Below are 16,839 nucleotides of genomic sequence, written 5' to 3'. Positions count from 1 at the left end.
TTTGAAATAGTTGTGCAAAACAGAAGCGTATAATGGCCACATGTAGGGTGTGTCAGAAGCAATTACATCTGCTTCCTTTTCTTCGCTATCTTGTTGTGGTTCTCTGTTTCCAGTTGATTCAGCCTGCTTGGAATATACACTGTTGTTCTGTATTTAAGGCTCCTTCTACAGCTGCATGTAAAGGTGCAATAGAATCTAATGCGCAATTCACACAATCGTGCCTTCTGTCATGCCACATGCATGGCAGGAGTGTGATTGTGGGGTTATGCAATATATCCCATTGCACCTTATTGCAGGCAAGAAGCAAGCTCCTGTGGCTGGGAGCCCCATGCACCCCTTTGAGGGGCATTCAGCTGTAGTGGCACTTCCTGCGCCCCTAAGATAGGGAGATTTGCAATCTCCCTTTTCTGGGGGTATGTGAAACCCCTGGGGCCAGAGGATCACTGCCAGAGAGATTTCCTCCCCCTTTCCCAGCTCCAGGGGTTTTATGCAGTCCTAGGACAGGATGATCACAATCTCTCCCCTTGCCCCCTGACCCAGGGAGGTGTGGGGTGCCCCCACAGTTGGGAACTCTTCAGCTGAGGTGTATGAGACTGCCAGTTGCGGGAGCTTGCTTCTTGTTTCCCACACCCTCGAGGTGGGGGATCACCAAGCTGGTGATACTCCTGCCCCAGGGGCTTGCTGGAAGGTACACTGCAGGGACCCAGTGTCTGCAACTTCTGGAGCTGAGAGTCCCAAGTAGTTGTGGGACTCAGCCCTGGCTGAGCAAGTTTCCCCTCTGTGGCTGGGAACCATGTCAACTGACTGGGATCCCAGCCACAGAGGAGACCCTGCTCTACGCAAAAATTAAAGCTCAATAGCATCTAGCTATAAAGTTGGTACATATTTTGAGGTCTAACTTTATAGCAAGTTGGAGTCTTTTATTGTGTGGCAGCTACTTTGAACGTGTAGCTTGTTTCCAGGTAATTGTGCAATTACCAGGTAATTGTGCAATACCTGTAATGTATAGAGGGAGTCTAGTAATCTAAGTTCAGTATTTCGGTTCACTTTGCATAAGAATGGAAAAAACCCCTTCTGTCAATTTGCATTCCCTTGTTAATTTGAACCAGGATTTTAAATGCAAGTATCTTTTGATGTTCTCATCTAAAACATGAGGAGTAAAAAAAAAAAAAAAAAGGCAAACAGTTAATATGGGCTGAAAATCCCCCCTAGTATTATTATTGGTATTTTAAGTCCAAAAACATATGGTTTCAGCCACTTGTAGAGAGGTGAATTGTCCCTTACAATGGTTGACACCTTCTGTACCTTTTATAAGTAGTTTTTTTTAAAGGAAGAAAGTAACCTAGGAAGCTTTTATATTGTCCAGTATGGTAAAGTGATACCTCACTTACAGCCACCTTCACTAGCAGAGATTCATACCCTATAGCCCTGCTGAAATATTTTCTTTTTGTTACTGCAGCAATTAATACTACTGTTTTAGTTGCATTGATAGCTTATACAGCCAACTCCATTAAAGACTGCCAGTACAGGGGGAGATTTTTTTTTTTTGCACTACATTTCCCAGTATGTTTGTTTGTTATATGCTCCCACTCACGCTGTAAAAATGTGGTGCTCCAAAAATGGGAATACTTCTGTACAATAAAGTTACAAAGTCCCAAGTGAAGTGGTTCTCTCTCTGACCTTGGGGTTTTCATGAGGAGGCTGGATAGATATTTGGCTGGGGTGTTATGACCCTACACTCATTCCTGCCCAGGGCAGGGGATTGGACCTGATGATCTGTTTAGGTCCCTTCCAGCCCGAAGCACAATGAAATTTATAAAAGTCAGCAGATGTGCAGGCTTCCTTGGGCATCTCTATCAAGTTCTTATACCTGCTCTAAAGGAGCAGTCTCTGGAAGGGAGAGTAGAGTGACCTCTAACTCTGGTAGGGTCAGAGGACCAATCATGGGGCAGGTTTTGGCATCTGTCTATTTGAAATGACACTAGGGTTACCGATCTTCCCACAGGGTTGGTGCATGCTTGCACAGTGTTTGTGTTGGTCATTTTGCATAAGTCACCAAACAACTGACAGATGGTAGCTGCTTTGAGGTTTAACTGACCTGAATGTTTTTTTTTAAAACTAGTAACCTATAAGGAAAATCTCTGTATCTTGTTCCGTGGGCCAGCCATTCTGGGAATTTTTTGCTTGGTTACTCTTTTAAAAAACTAGTAAAACTAAAAATGTCTCTGGACTGTGCTAAGGGACTGTCTCTCTGATAATAGTCTCTGTTTTCCCTTCATGGTCATAAAGGATAGACCTTTTTTCCTTTGAATAAAGAACTCAACTTTTTAAATTTTTGTAACTTAATTGCATAATTTGCTTATTATAAGCATCATTTAAATGCCCACAATTAACTTAAATTTAATTTTTTTTTTTAAATGGTAGTTTTAAAGTAGGTTAGCTCTACGTCTACTGTCCTTGTTTTCAATGAAAAACTACATATATGTTCTTTGAGAATTGAATCTTTGGGAAAGTAGTGAAATTGGCTAGACAAAATTAACAGTGAGAATAAGGAGTAGGTTTTTCTCAGATTATATCGGATGATCATTACGTGTAATGACAATGGGTTGGAATGTTTGAGAGAAATGATTTTTGCTTAATTTTTGATCGCTAAGTACTAGTATCACAGAACCCTGTCACTTATTTTTGAGCTCTGAAGTAATACTCATAAAGGAAATGCTATCAATTTCTATAGCCCCCATTTTTAAACAAAGGGTCATTTTGAAATCAGTTTTTATGCTGCCCTGTGCTACAAGGGTGAACTGCCAGAAGATATTTAGTACATCTCTGGACTGTCCAGCAAGATACTCCTCCTTCCTTGCCCTTGAGTTTTAGGTGGTGCAGGAACCTACTCTGGATTCCTTTTAAGAAACACTTGGATGCTTAACTTGCTGCGATCATTTGACCACTGCTAACTGCCTGCTCTTTGGGCAGGAGGTGGGACCTGATAATCTTGTGAGGTCCCTTCTAGCCCTAATGTCTATGAAATCTGTGAAATCCAGAAATCTATGTGAGGGACCCAGTAGGGCTTCCAAAAGCTATGCTGTGTTGCATTATGGAAGATTTTTGGAGTCTGCAGCTCACGCTATGGGATTTACAATAATAAGATCTAGTTCACTTAGCTGTTCCTTTCCTTTGAGTTTTCAGTTTTAGTGGCATCCTGTTCTGCCTAACTGAGATCACTCAGGCATCTGCTGTGCAGCTGGCATCACCCTACTTTTTCTGAATTTTGTGTGTAAAACGAGAAACTTGGGAGTAATCAATGGAAAGTTAAGTATCTCTTACAGTGAACTCTTCCACAGATCCCTTGCATGGGTCTAGGATTAAATTTTATTAATGTAAGAATTTTATATCACCCACTTTTAAAATTGCACAAAAAAGGACTATTTTCAAACCAAAAAGCATTTTTGCTTAACTTCAAGGTGCTATAACAGAATATTACAATGAGCTCCAGCCAGGCTGAGATGGAAGACAAACGTATCCCTGTGCTCTGGGTCAAAGAAAGAACAAACAAGCTCAAAAGTGATATGAATGTATAGTAGATAATGCATTGTAATGAATTAACTGTATTTATTTTTTTCAGAGCCCACAGTTTGTCTCCAACAGATCATCTGGCAGCATTTTACCTGGCTCTGCAGCTTGCCATATCTAGACAGGTTAGTTCTACTTGAGGTGCATTAAATCTTCTCACTATGATAGTCAGAAAGAAATTCTGATCTGTGCAAATGGCTCTTTACCACGTTTTTCTCCAACAGAACAATTCTTGCTTGCTTTTTTTTTTTTTTAGCCTTCTGAAATGTGTGCACGTTGATGTGATAGATTTGTCTCTGCTCTTCAGCAGGCCTGGCATTGTAGCTGCCATCACTATCTGGGGTATTCCCTTAAGACAGGTGTCAAATGTAGTCCAGGGCCTGGATTCAGCCTACAGAACCAGGTTATCCGGCCCCCAGCCTTGATGTGGGACCATCCCTCAGCAGCAGCTGATCATCTGTGAGACTCATGGCACTGTAAGCTTAGCAGCACTATGGCTTGTTCCTGCTGCTGTAGTCCTGCATCCACAATGCTGGGGTGCTTCCTGCAGGTGCTGTTGGTGCTCCAGTGCTGGGCAAGAGCAGTGGATGCTTGCCAGCCAAGCTAGTGAAAGCTCCAGCAGTACCACAGGAAGAAGCCTGGTAGCAAGATGTATTCCCTCAGTGACAGCCAAGAGTCCAGGTCTGACCCATGGTGCTGTAGCCCCAGCGGCCCTGCAGAAAGGGCTGGCATCGCAGGCATTTGGTGGCTGCTGCTGTGAGAACAAACCTTAATACTGGGCTAGTTAAAATTGGTTCTGCTGGGGCTCCAGCACCACGAGTTTTGACCAGACGCTTAGCTTCAGCCATAGGAGTCACAGTGCTGGGCTGCTTCTTGCAGTGTTGCCTCTTGCTGACTTGTCTGCTACACACCAGAAAGAGTGCAGCAGTGCTGGAGCCCCAGAAACACCACAGGAAGAAATCCAGCATCGTGACTTGTCCTGGCAGTGGCAGCCGAACACCTGGGGTGCTGGGCCCTCTTCCTGGATGGCTGGAGTGGGCACCATGTGTGCTGGATCTAGCATAGGGTCAGGCGGGGAGGGATCCATAGACAGCATCCAGCCCACAGGGCTGGCCATGCACCATCTATCTGTCGCTTAGACTGGTCTCTAGCCATTCATTCAGCTTGTGGGGCCAGGTGAGTTTTTGACACTCCTGCCTTAGGAGATTGTATTGCACTTCATGTCATGTGTAGACTGAGGTGAGAAATAACACAGATGGGAGTTTTCTTATTTCTTTTAAGGCCATGGAAAATGTTACCAGTTTGAAGGCTCTTCACTGTATGGATATCCTGTCTCAGAAATTGGATCATATCTGCCATGTAGAAGCATGATAGTGTTAGGTTCAGGCATGCACTCTGTTTTTTCAGTGCATGATGCTGATTTTTTTTGTGCATGAAGAAAACTTGGTTTGGAGGTTGTGGGTTGTGAACAGTACTACACAAATCTGTTTAAAAAGATTTTTAAGAAGCAGCAAATATTTTAAAGCTATAAAAGGGGTTGGGGATCTGTTATGCTCTTATAAGAGAGCCTGCATTCTGTACTGTTTTTTCACGTAAAGGAGTTAGGCTTGTATCTTGCACTACATGAATCAGGATAATTCAGAATTGCTTTGTCTGCGTCATGCTAAGCCTTTTCCTGTGTCAAACTTCATTTTATTAAATTTTGAGCAAGGTAGTTTTACATACTCTACGTGATTACTTTTCTTTGCTAATGAACAGGAGAGACATTAGTGTATGTCACATTAGACTGGAATGAGAATGTTTTTCAGTATATGGTTTTGACTTTGCACCAAAAAAACTTAAATTCAGAAACGCGTTCTGTCATGATAGAAAATTAGTGGGTTTTTTCAGTGCTTGTGACCTTTCTTTTAGGAAAAACACCTGCAGCTGAGGAGATCAGAAATTTACAGTAAAGAAAAAGCCATTTAGAAATCAATAGTTCTGTTTTTGTTTTTATTTGGATAGGCTTGAATTGAGTTTAGAGTTAAAAATATCTTCAGAACCTCATTAAGAATGTATCATAAATTATGAAAGGAAGCAACAATATTTATCTCAGAATGAATTTGGTATTCTAAAGGTATGTTAAAATGTTTGACAGCAATATTCATCTCACTTTATAGGTTAGTTTTTTACTTTGAAACTTCTACAGTTTGCTGTGAAATGTCCAATTTATGAAGTCCATTTCATGTTCCTGTTTTTAGTGTTTTTACAGGACTCTTTAGAATGTTGCATAGCATTGAAGTGTACTAAACTGCACGTACCTTGAATGTTTATATACATGCATTCAAATTGTAGCAAGCAATACTTCTCATAACAGTTCTCTGCATTTTAAATCAGATACCAGAAGCTTTGGGTTATGTTCGTCAGGCTCTTCAACTTCAAGGAGATGATGCAAACTCTCTGCATCTCCTTGCGCTCTTGCTCTCAGCCCAGAAACACTATCATGATGCTTTGAATATTATTGACATGGCCTTGAGTGAATATCCGGAAAACTTTATGTGAGTATCTGAGAGAGTAATTTGCATAGACCCTCCTTCTGCTTTTATGTATTTTGCTGTTCAGTATTTTCTACTACACTTATTTTGAGGGAGGGAAGATTTGGAGACTTAACTTTTTTTTGGTTTAGCTATATTTTTCCTAGTGTGTTAAAGCTTTACAGATAATTCATAGTTGTTTCTTAGCATTTTGATTCTTTTTCTACAAATATTGGGGAAAAGCCTTGTGTATAGGTGATTTGATATTCTGTAGCATTCCGTATGCAAATTTGTTTTGAATTTTTCCCCCTGCCCAGCTCCTCAAGAAGCATAACATTTCATCTCCTTCAGCATGGGGTCAGTCTGTATTGAGAACAATACAAAGCAAATGACCTGTGTGGTACCCTTGAGAGCCAGTCAGTGTGCGGTCATCCATTCCACTACCCTTAAGGACATCTGCTCTGGCATATTTTAAGCATACGAAGACATCTACTCAGCTGCCCCTAGTGATATCATATAGGGTCATCTTCTCTTACGGTGGCTTCAATGGCTGAGACACCCAGATTGCTTCTGAATGCTGGCACATTTGTCCCTGACTTCTGAAGAATCCTTGGAGGAGAAAAAGAAAAACATTGGATTTGGAGCTCCACTGCTTTCTGAACCAAATGAATTTGAGATTCCCTTTGCTGTGCAGACACAGCTATTCCCTTCTGCTCTCTCAAAATAGTTACTCTTGCCTACAGCATTCTTGGGTTGCATCTAGCCCCTCTGTGTTGGAAGAGGATGGTGGAAGTTTTTATTCTTTTTTCCTCCCTTGGACACCTGCATGATGACCAGTCGTCATATCAGGATTTCCCAGCATGGTGTATTGCATTCTACATATATAATTAGATTATTTTCTATAGGGATTTATCCGCAAAGCTTTAGTTATGGCATCATAGAGTATATCTGACACTTATGTGAAATGGAATGTTTGGCCAATGTTTTGAGTTTGCACAAGTGTTTTGGATGTTTGCTGGCCTGATTTTTTTCTGTTTCAGCCACTGATAACAAACGTGATTTCCTCTCCCTTTCTAGATGCCTGTGAAAAGAGATCACTTTATACTGTCCCATTCTCTTGTTTGGGACTGCATTTGCCAAGGTGCAAAGTGATTACGGCACTTCCTGCCACTCGTTAATATTTTAATCCTTTTTTTTAAAACATTCAATACATTCAATTGTGCACAGGACAAAAAACCAGTTTGGGAATATGCTACCAGTGTTTCACCCTCAAATCTACACCCTGCTTTGTAGACGCCCTAATTTGTGATGTGATAAAGTAACAACCCCACTCCCTAGCCTTCTACTGAAAAACATACCCATTCAAAGTGACCTCCTCTCCTAAGAAATCAAAATCTTGCATTAGGTCAAAAAAAATCTTTCATCCTGAGGGGGGGGAGGTATGGGGAGAAATAGTGCGTGATGCTGGACTTTTTGCATCAGATCACAGCCTCTTCATTGCATGGGAATGCATTTCTTCATTTACTTGCTTTATTATTGATTGTATAAATATGCAGTCTGACCACCTGAGAGTAGAAGGAGGAGGAAAACCTATGGAAACATGCAATAAAAATCCATCAGCCTTAACGCGTATTATGCGACTGTAGAACGCTATCCACAACAAATCTAAAAGCAATATGCTTGGCATCCTAATATAACTGCAAGTTATCTTGCTGATGACATTTATGGAAAGTTGAACTCCTTTCATATCCAACAGTACTTAAAATGTTATCCTAATTAGAAGAACATGTTATATGTTAAAGAACAAACTCCTTCCCTACTTCTTTTATTCATAGGTGTCAGAATTCAAAGGAATATATACAAAGGGACAAAACCTTATGTTGGCACTTTAGGTTTTGTTTTACTTTTCAAACTCAAATTTCTCAAATTCAGCAAGACCTCAAATGAAGATATAATGAGGGGATTCATACAAGTACCCTTAAGTATTATTTTAGTTGATACATGCAGAGGCTTAACTGTGAGCAGCACTGTGCGTGCCACGCACCCCCCACCCTTTCCCCTCCCCGTTCCCACGCCTTCCCAGCTCCAGCAGTGTGGGAGCAGCAGCTAGGGATTTGCTGCTGCTGGGGAAGATGTCACCTCTTTTGTCACAGGCATGTGTTGAGCAATCGGAAAAACACTGGTTTTTCTCCAGCAAAATGGGGGTAACATCTCCCCCTCAGCTGTGGCTCTTGCACTGCAGCTGCTGCTGCTTCTCTGCACTCTGTTACCAGAGCTGCTTCAGGGAAGGTGCTGGGGGAGTTAGGGGTGGGAGGGTGAAGCACCCTCTTTAGACAGCCTCTGGGGCTGATGACAGAACATAACATTGGATTCCACAAAGGCTCATATGTTTGTTAGATTTGTCACCCTTTCCATTTGAGCTGAGGCTTTTTGAGTAGTGGTTGGTGGGTGATTTAGGCATAGTGTACATGTGGAATAGTTTGCAGGTTTGAAAACATGTTCAAAATGATTTAGGGTGACCTTCCTCTTAAACTGCAACTGCATTAAGCACATAGTGGCTGCATTTTTCTCTCTTCCCTTCCTGCTCTACTCCACATATTTACTTTTAAAGCTGTTGTTTTGTGAACTACAGCTTTGTGAGACTTATGCTACTGATGTAAGAATTGTGGAAGTGCTAAGTGGAAAGCAAATGAAAAATATTTTGTTCAGTGCCAGATGGAGCTGCTGTGTTCCTGTGTAGTTCATTTTCCAGTAGCTCTCTGTCCCCATCCTAACCATTCAGGATTTTACACAAAGAACTTTCCTCTGCTTCTGACTTTGAAGTATCACAGCACTTGCCCCAGTATTATTGGCTAGATGAAGATCACCTAGGCTTAGATGCATTAGACACTCAGATGTTGGTGATGAGCCATGGCATAATGACTAATTGGGTAAGTCTCCAAAGAAGGTTCAGTAAATAAATTAAGAGGCTCCCTTTATCTGATTGCAAAGAGCAGTTTTATCCTTCAGTTTGAGTCTTCTGTTTCCTTCTTTTATTTTTCATAAAAACAAGCCAGCATGAAATTAATAATGTAAATCTCTGTTGATTACTAGAAATTCTAGTAAATACTACAGAAAAGAAAACAAGGAAAAGAATAGATATTGATTCATATCCATTTTAACATTCTGTAAGGATCTTGTCTATTGTATGTGAAATCCCAGTCCCAGAAAGAGAGAAGAGCTTAGGGTGAAAATCTTTTATGCCAAATCTCCATATTAACAATTCTCAAACTCTCCATTCTCTTCTGACTAAGTACATATTCTTTGTGGCCCAAGCTATTTATAGTATGTAATCTTTAAATACCATTTTTTATTTATTCTGTTTCATGTTCCACCATTAATAAATAATCACTTGGTTAGGTGAAGTTATGTTTCTTAATGAAATATTTATAAAGTTGCTTTCTTCACTTTGGCTTTTTTTTACTTACAGTGTTATGTTATACTTATAGTGTTATGTTACAGTTTCAACAAACCACTGTTACTGGAAATCAGCATGATTAAACAAAAAGCTACTTGGCACAATAAGTAATAAATAATAACTGCTAATATTATGCTTCAAATTAGTGACAACTCCAAGGGATAACAGCTGACAGGCCCTTCAAGTAGCAGAAGTAATAAACAGAAGAAGGACTATTTGAGGAATGCAGTTGTGTTATTTAATATTAAGCAGTAAGCTCAGAAAGGCACCTCTACCTATCAATAAGCTATGCTTGCCATATTGCAGATGGCAACCTCTCTCTCTTCAGTCGCATACAGGTTTCATTTTTGCTGAAAGTATCAACAAATCTGGAAGGATGCTTCCTCATCCTAACAGTATGTACAAACCAAGCGTATTTAACAAGAACAGGTTGCTGAATCAATAAACCCTGTTCATACAACTTTTCAGCTACTAACATTTACTTACTTATTTATTCATTCAATTTATACACCACTCTCCCCAACAAAGACCCATGGTAACAGGTCTGAAGACAACTGAAGTTCACTGTTTAAACATCTACGTGTGTTGAAGTGTGGTAGAATTTTTTTCTTCTAAGAGTGTCATAAAATCACTTAAGAAAATGTCTCAACCTAACTGACAATTATATTTAATTTTTTTTCCTGGTTCCTAAGGACTGTTTGAGGGATGCTGTTTTCGGGAGCCAGTAGTGTAATAGAGGCTTTTTAACCACTTCCTTTAGTCATTAGTCACGGAAAGTCCATTTTTTCTCATGGCTAGTCCCTCAGCCATCAGAATGTAATAAGTTGCTGGTCTCAAATGGCCACATAAAAAAAGTCAACACTGGCACTTATTGACAGGCTGAGAGGCCATTGTGTCTGATTTGTATAGAACAGGGGGTCCTTGTGAGGTGGATCCAGACCATGGCAGCAGTCAGTGGCAGGCTTTAACACAGGCATCACTCACCCCCACTGCTGAGATGGATCCAAAGGGGCTCCATATCCTGGATTATGACAATGGGGCCCACCCTTGTTCACCCTGCCCCCTGTATTCTTGGATCCTGTGGGAGCCCTGTGGATCGGACAACTTAATTCTTTGTGCCATATATTTGACACCCGTCATGTACAGGCTGAACTTCAAGTCTTCCCTGCGGTCTTTCCAGGTACTTTTATATCTGCTTCAGGGGTGGAGGGTGGTGATGCTTTTATTAGAGCAGCTCCATGAGCCATTTTATTTAAAGCACTGCAGTGTCTCGTGCATCAGTGTCCCTGCGCTTCAAAGTGGCGGTGTGGGTGTTTGAACTTGGCAAATGAGCTTCAGTTCAAGCACCCCGACCACCATTTTGAAATGCGGGATCACTGATGCATGAGATGTGGGAGTCCACGTTCCAGCAGACTCAATTACTTGAGTCTACTCTGACGCACTGTAATTACAGTGCGTTGGAGCACCCTCCACACTCACGTACAGGCACGTGTTTTAGCTTCCATTTTTCTTCTCTGAATACAGAGAATTCTAGCTAGAGCAGAGGAAGGAAGTGAGGCAGAAACAGATGGCTTTGGATAGGAAATCCCAATGTACCAAGCACACCACTGTTTAGAAAGCTGTGTAGGTATACCTTTTCTGTTTGACAGTGGGATTTAACCTAATCCGGTTGGCTCACTTTGCACATCTTGGCAGAATGTAAATATCGATGATTCTCCTTTAGATCACCTTTTTACCAATTTGTTTGTCTTCCCTTCCCCTATTCCGCACTGCTACAGCAGAGAATGCAGCAGCATGGTGGGGAGGCAAGGGGTGGGAGTCAGGCCAGTGTGGTGTATATATAAATTGAACTGCTTCTCTTGTTCATAAGCAGAAATACTGATACTTCATTATGAGAAATATATAGTAGAAATAGTGATTGAGGCATAAATGCTCCTGAGGAAATTGTCCAGCATGAGTTCTCTGCACCTTTTACAGGAAACTGTTTTGTGAATCTGGCAGATGAGATTCCTTGTCCAGAGTGTACTTGGTTCTGTCCCTTTTTCTTGGCTGCTGCTCCCATGTGACTAAAGAAGAACTGGTGAACTGATTGGTTGCTCAAAACTGGAAGAGACTTTCCAAATAGTCAGGGTGGGCATAATAGAAGTCTGTTTACTCTTTTTCATTACATTGTTTTTAAAGGCAATACACACAGCAGTGTTAGTATGTTGGGACAGGAGTGGACAAAGCTAAGGTATTTTGCTTTGGGGTTTTTGTGGGGTTGAAGGTTGGTTCAGGTTATCAGGCTTTTGGAAGAAATGAGACTGTTAAGCCACTCTGGGTCTTTGTTGGGGAGAGTGGTGTATAAATTGAACAAATAAATAAATAAATGTTAGTAGTTGAAAAGTTGTATGAACAGGGTTTATTGATACCTGTGTTCAGTAACCTGTTCTTGTTAAATATGTTTTGTTTGTACATACTGTTAGGATGAGGAAGAATCCTTCCAGATTTGCTGATACTTTCAGCAAAAATGAGAACTGTATGTGACTGAGGAGAGAGAGGTTGCTGTCTGTCATATGGGAAGCATACCTTATTGATAGGTAGAGGTGCCTATTGATTCAATTTTCTTCTAAAAAAAAAAAAAAAAAAAATTTCAGAATAAATCATCATGAAATTACTCTTCTAATTCTGTTATACGTTCTGTTAGGCAACAATGTTATACAACATACTTCTTAAAATACACAAACTTTTAAAATTGTCCCAAAGTCCACTTAGATCTCTCTGAAAAATTCTTCTTACCACTGAAAATTCAAAATGGACCTGGCTGGTTAGGTCTGGCATCACTGTGTATGCAGTCAGCTTGGTATGTGCAGCATATATCTAGAAGTCTGGCATTATTTGTATTTGAGTGACTATGTTGGGTATTGTCGCACTAGGTTGGAGATGCCCAGGTGTGGCTGGGCCGGTGGAGTAGGCACCGACAAGGGCACGGCTTGAGTTATACCAAACTTTTTATTTTTACTTGACAAAATGCACAAAATACTTTGCTACTACTATTTCCCACGCTAATCTCAACGACTTAAATATATAAACAATTAAAACAATTACAGAGAGTTAACAATGGGGAATTGTGTCCGTTGGGTCACGAGGTTCAGGCCGAGGTCCCTTGCGTTCAAAACCACGAGTGGTCTTGGTGCGGCTGGCCTGAGCCCTAGTCTCCGACCTGGTCAACGGCTCATAGAGGCTATTTAACAGTTAGGAAATTAACAAAGGGGAATTGTGTCCATTGCGTCACGAGGTTCAGACTAAACTCCCTTGCATTCAAAACTACCCTGTGAGTAGTCTTGGGGTGGCTAAGTTTAGTTCTAGTCCCAGACCTGGTCAACAGCTCATAGATTTCAAGAGGCTATTTAACAGTTAGGCTTGCATGCTTACCACAAAGGCAAACAGGAGCGGCTTCATGGCTGGGGAACGCTAGTCACTTCGCGGAGGCCTCAAAAACCGACCTGAGATGGCTCTCAGGGAGGGGCAGCCCTGGCCGGGTGATCAGTCCGAGGGCCCTTTGACGCTTGAAGTTTCGATCTGAGCTTCCCCCCGTCAAGGCTTTTCCCACGACTGTTTTTATACTATTAGGCTGTAGCGTTTTATTTCCAGCAACCAATCAGTCATCTTTTCCCTCAGCAATTTGTTCCCAGTGAACAATTGTGCGCCATATTAAAACTTTGGGCTGCAGCGTTTTGTTTCAACTCACACCAGCTATCGTTACCTCGCAATACCAGGCCAATGCATGGAGTGGATGGAGTAAGCTCCGAGTCTATCTCCCAGTTCTTTTGTTTGTCAAGCAGTTTCGAGGCGGGTGATCTGCTACGTGAGGGTAGCACACGCCACTCGTCCAGAGGCCTTTGCGTCGAGGCCTAGCACACTGCCGACTTATAACGCGGCCTGGCCATTCATCCGAGTGTGCCTGTGACAGGTATATTTATAAATACTTGATAGAACTGATGCAATCCAAATTTCTTTTAAAATAAGGTGACTTGTACACGAAGTAAAATTCTTTCTACCTCAGCATGTTTTCATGTTGGCATTCTTCCTGTAGGCTTAAATTTCGGAAATGATGCCATCTTTCACTTTTGATGAACATCAGACCTCCTGATATGCAGAAATTGAATCGGAGTGTACGTTAATCTGAACCTGAAATAACTCTGCATCAAACATTAAAGGGTTATTTGTCAAACTTGGGTTGTTTGGATAAATTCATAGAATTTAAGGACAGAAGCATATGTTAAAACCATCTACTCTGACTTCCTGTCTATAACAGGGCATTAAATTTATCCCTGCACTTAGGCCAGTAGCTTGTGCTTGACTAAACTATATGTTAAAGGTGCACCAATACATCAGTCCAATATTGGATTGGCACTGTTATAAAGCAAATTGATTGTATTGGAAATTGTCCTGATGTGGCTGATAATTTGACTGATAAATGCCCATGCCTGCATGTAGCCACAGCGTGGCACACTGGCAGCGAGAAGCAGAGCCTGGCAGCTTTTGCGACTTGTGTGTAGCTGGTCAGTTGGTTGCGGTGGAAGGTGAGAGGGGGAAGGAAGGGACATGGGGAGGCAGATCAATGCCCCCTGAAATGAGGGAGAGAGTTGGGCAGGAGCTGCCCAGATGGGGTGGGGTGGGGTGCACCGGGCAATTCCCGGCACATGGTGGGGGGCAGGTTTGGGTCAGAGCTGCATTCAGGGTGCACAGCAATGGTGGTGCTGGGAGGGCCAAAGCTAGCCCACTCCACCCTGCAAGTGGGGTTTATGAGGGAGCTACAAAGCATGCTGGGGGACTGTGAATTAACTTGAATCTGCAGGAGATCTGGGTTAGAAGTTCAATAAATCCATTTAACCTAAATTGGTTAAGTCTGATGCTACATCCATCCAGGTTTTTCTTAAACCAGTTTCAGCTATTTTGAAAGCAGTTTATGTGCACTGGACTTCTGTTGTGTTAGAGATTTGAACTGGTTTCTAAGCACACTGATTTATGTGCAACTTCTGTCCCTAGCCTTTGTACTCATAGGCAAAAAGGGAGCTTTAGTGGACAGGGGTATCCTTCCTTAGTCTCCTTTTCCAGTTAGGGAGGAAGTGACTGAGGATTCAGGGAAAGGTGACCCCTTAAAGTAGACTGTAGGGACCCAGAGAAATTGGTTGCATATTGGAAGGCCTATAACCCCCATATTGAAAGTTTTCCATGCCTAGTATGTAAACAGGGAAAGCAGGATGTATAATCCCTCCCCATTATTTGACCAGCTGCTTAAATTGATCTTTGTCTTGCTTCATTCTTCTGTGTACTGATTAATCTGTTTTTCTTTAATGTCTTCACAATGAATGTTCCATCCTTCCCATGACTTTGTTTACGTTTTGTCCACACCTTTTCAGTAGCCCAAAACTTTTCAGTAGATTTAAAAAATGTGAAAAGCTGTTATTTAATGTTCTTAATTGCATCTTCTTTCAGCTAGATGTGTGGTGGTGCAACAGACTTTCTGTGGGCTGTTTTTCTGTCTTCATTTAAACAATACAAACTCATAGGAAGTGCTACAGAAAAAAGAAACAATACATTTGGAAAAAACAACAAGAATAAAAAATGTAGATGAAATTTAATCCAAGCAAGTGTACTGCAAATTTTAGTCTTTCATCAGCATGCTAAATTACATCTGATTATAATAGCGAGGGTTTTGATTCATAGCAGAATTTGACAGTGAGACCATAGAGATATGTATGGCAGTATTTATGTAATTATTTAGCCTACATACTTGGTTCTGAATAGCAGCCTGAACTTCTGCAGCTCATGCTGCCTGTGGATCACAAAGCATTTTCTGACTATAATGTCCTAAAATTCCTGTAAAATGTAAGAGCTAATTGCATTCTATAGAAAGTTCATAGGGCTTCTACTATAACTGCTTGATTTGCTGTAGTTACCACGTTATCAATGAAATGTCCCATAAAGATCTTTGATCTTGTTTGATAAGAAGTATTTGTTTATCATCCCTTCCTGATCCCAAAAAACTATAGCCATGATCAAATCAAATTTCATAGGGTGTGGAGACTATTTGTGCTTTCATGTCATGCAGTGCTGTTTCTTTGGCAAGACCTGGTATTGCTACTTGGATCCAGAGGCACAGTTCTATATCTGAATATTGGGGGGATTGCTTGAAAGAGTCCCCAGAGTTTGCTGGAAATATCAAGTCATGATGTCTTCTCATCAGGGCTTGGCATTCTGGCATTAATCTTCTTTGTGTTTTGGTATGTGTTTGTTTTTTGGGGTTTCTATTGTGGTGCTCTGGCGATGCTTAACCATGATGCATGGAGGGAAGTCATCTGCCACTGTAGCAACTTTGGACATGTCTACACATGCATTTACTCCAGCCTAGATTTACTGTGCACTAAGCTACCCCACAGTCATGGAGCTGGCACTGGGAGATTAAGGGTCTCCCAGCACTGGCCCCTGCTGTCTAATTGCAATGGCGGAGTGGAGGCTGGGACATAAAGATCTCCCTGCCCCTGTTCCCCTGTCACAATCTCAGAGCAGGGGCTTGGAGCTCCCATACTCCCCACCCTGGCTCCTGAGCCCACCCCAGCAGCAGGCAGCTCCTGGGGATAGGGAGCCATCTTCCACCCCTGGTGGATGGCTGACCAGAAGCAGATTTTGCTCCCAGTCAAGCATCTACACGAGCACAAGAGTACCATTACTAATGCTAAGTAAATTTGCTACTTCTGTTTGCAGGAAGCAAATGTACTTGCTATTAGGGAGGTTTATTGTAAAGTAAGCATGTGCACATAAACTATGTTAGTGCAAAGTTAAGTATCTTGTGTACATGCACCCTATGTCCATGAATTTCCTTTACGATCAAGCTTTTGCAAGTATTTGATCATTCCCCATTACTTTCTTTTGTATTTTTTCCAATTTTTAGTGAATGACTCGCTTCAGCATAGCCTGGTACAGGTTCTGGACAGATCAGAAGAAAATGTCCAATGATGAGCATGTCAAAAGATTAGTTCTTTGACTCATGACATCCTTTAGGCCTTGGTGTACTTCTGAATAAGGTAGTTAGGTACTTAATGAATTCCCCTCAGATGAAGAAGGAGAGATGATATAACTTGGTCTTCTGTGATAGTAGGGAAGCGGCCTTAATGATTCATGAGGCTGCTTTCAGTTTAGACATCTCAGATGGGGCCTGCAGTTGGCTGTATCACTGAGGAGGATCTGGTTTCAGTGTACCATTGGAAAAATGTTGCTTAAAGGATATCTTGGAATCATAGAAAATTAGAGTTG

General features: G+C 41.5%; 1 protein-coding gene across 1 annotated transcript in view; it reads left to right on the top strand.

Annotated features, from left to right (window-relative positions):
* TTC7B (tetratricopeptide repeat domain 7B) overlaps positions 1 to 16,839 on the top strand; it is a 208,784-nt gene that overhangs the window by 90,645 nt on the left and 101,300 nt on the right. The window contains exons 12-13 of the mRNA XM_019551144.1: positions 3,623 to 3,695; positions 5,947 to 6,107. Coding sequence (XP_019406689.1) covers positions 3,623 to 3,695; positions 5,947 to 6,107 — 234 coding nt within the window. The remainder of the gene's footprint in view (positions 1 to 3,622; positions 3,696 to 5,946; positions 6,108 to 16,839) is intronic.

This window comes from Crocodylus porosus, unplaced genomic scaffold, assembly GCF_001723895.1.
Source record: "Crocodylus porosus isolate Cpor-Errol unplaced genomic scaffold, CroPor_comp1, whole genome shotgun sequence".
Taxonomy (NCBI): domain Eukaryota; kingdom Metazoa; phylum Chordata; order Crocodylia; family Crocodylidae; genus Crocodylus; species Crocodylus porosus.
The sequence above is the reverse complement of the archived record's forward strand: the minus strand, read 5'-3'. Positions and strand labels throughout refer to the sequence as shown.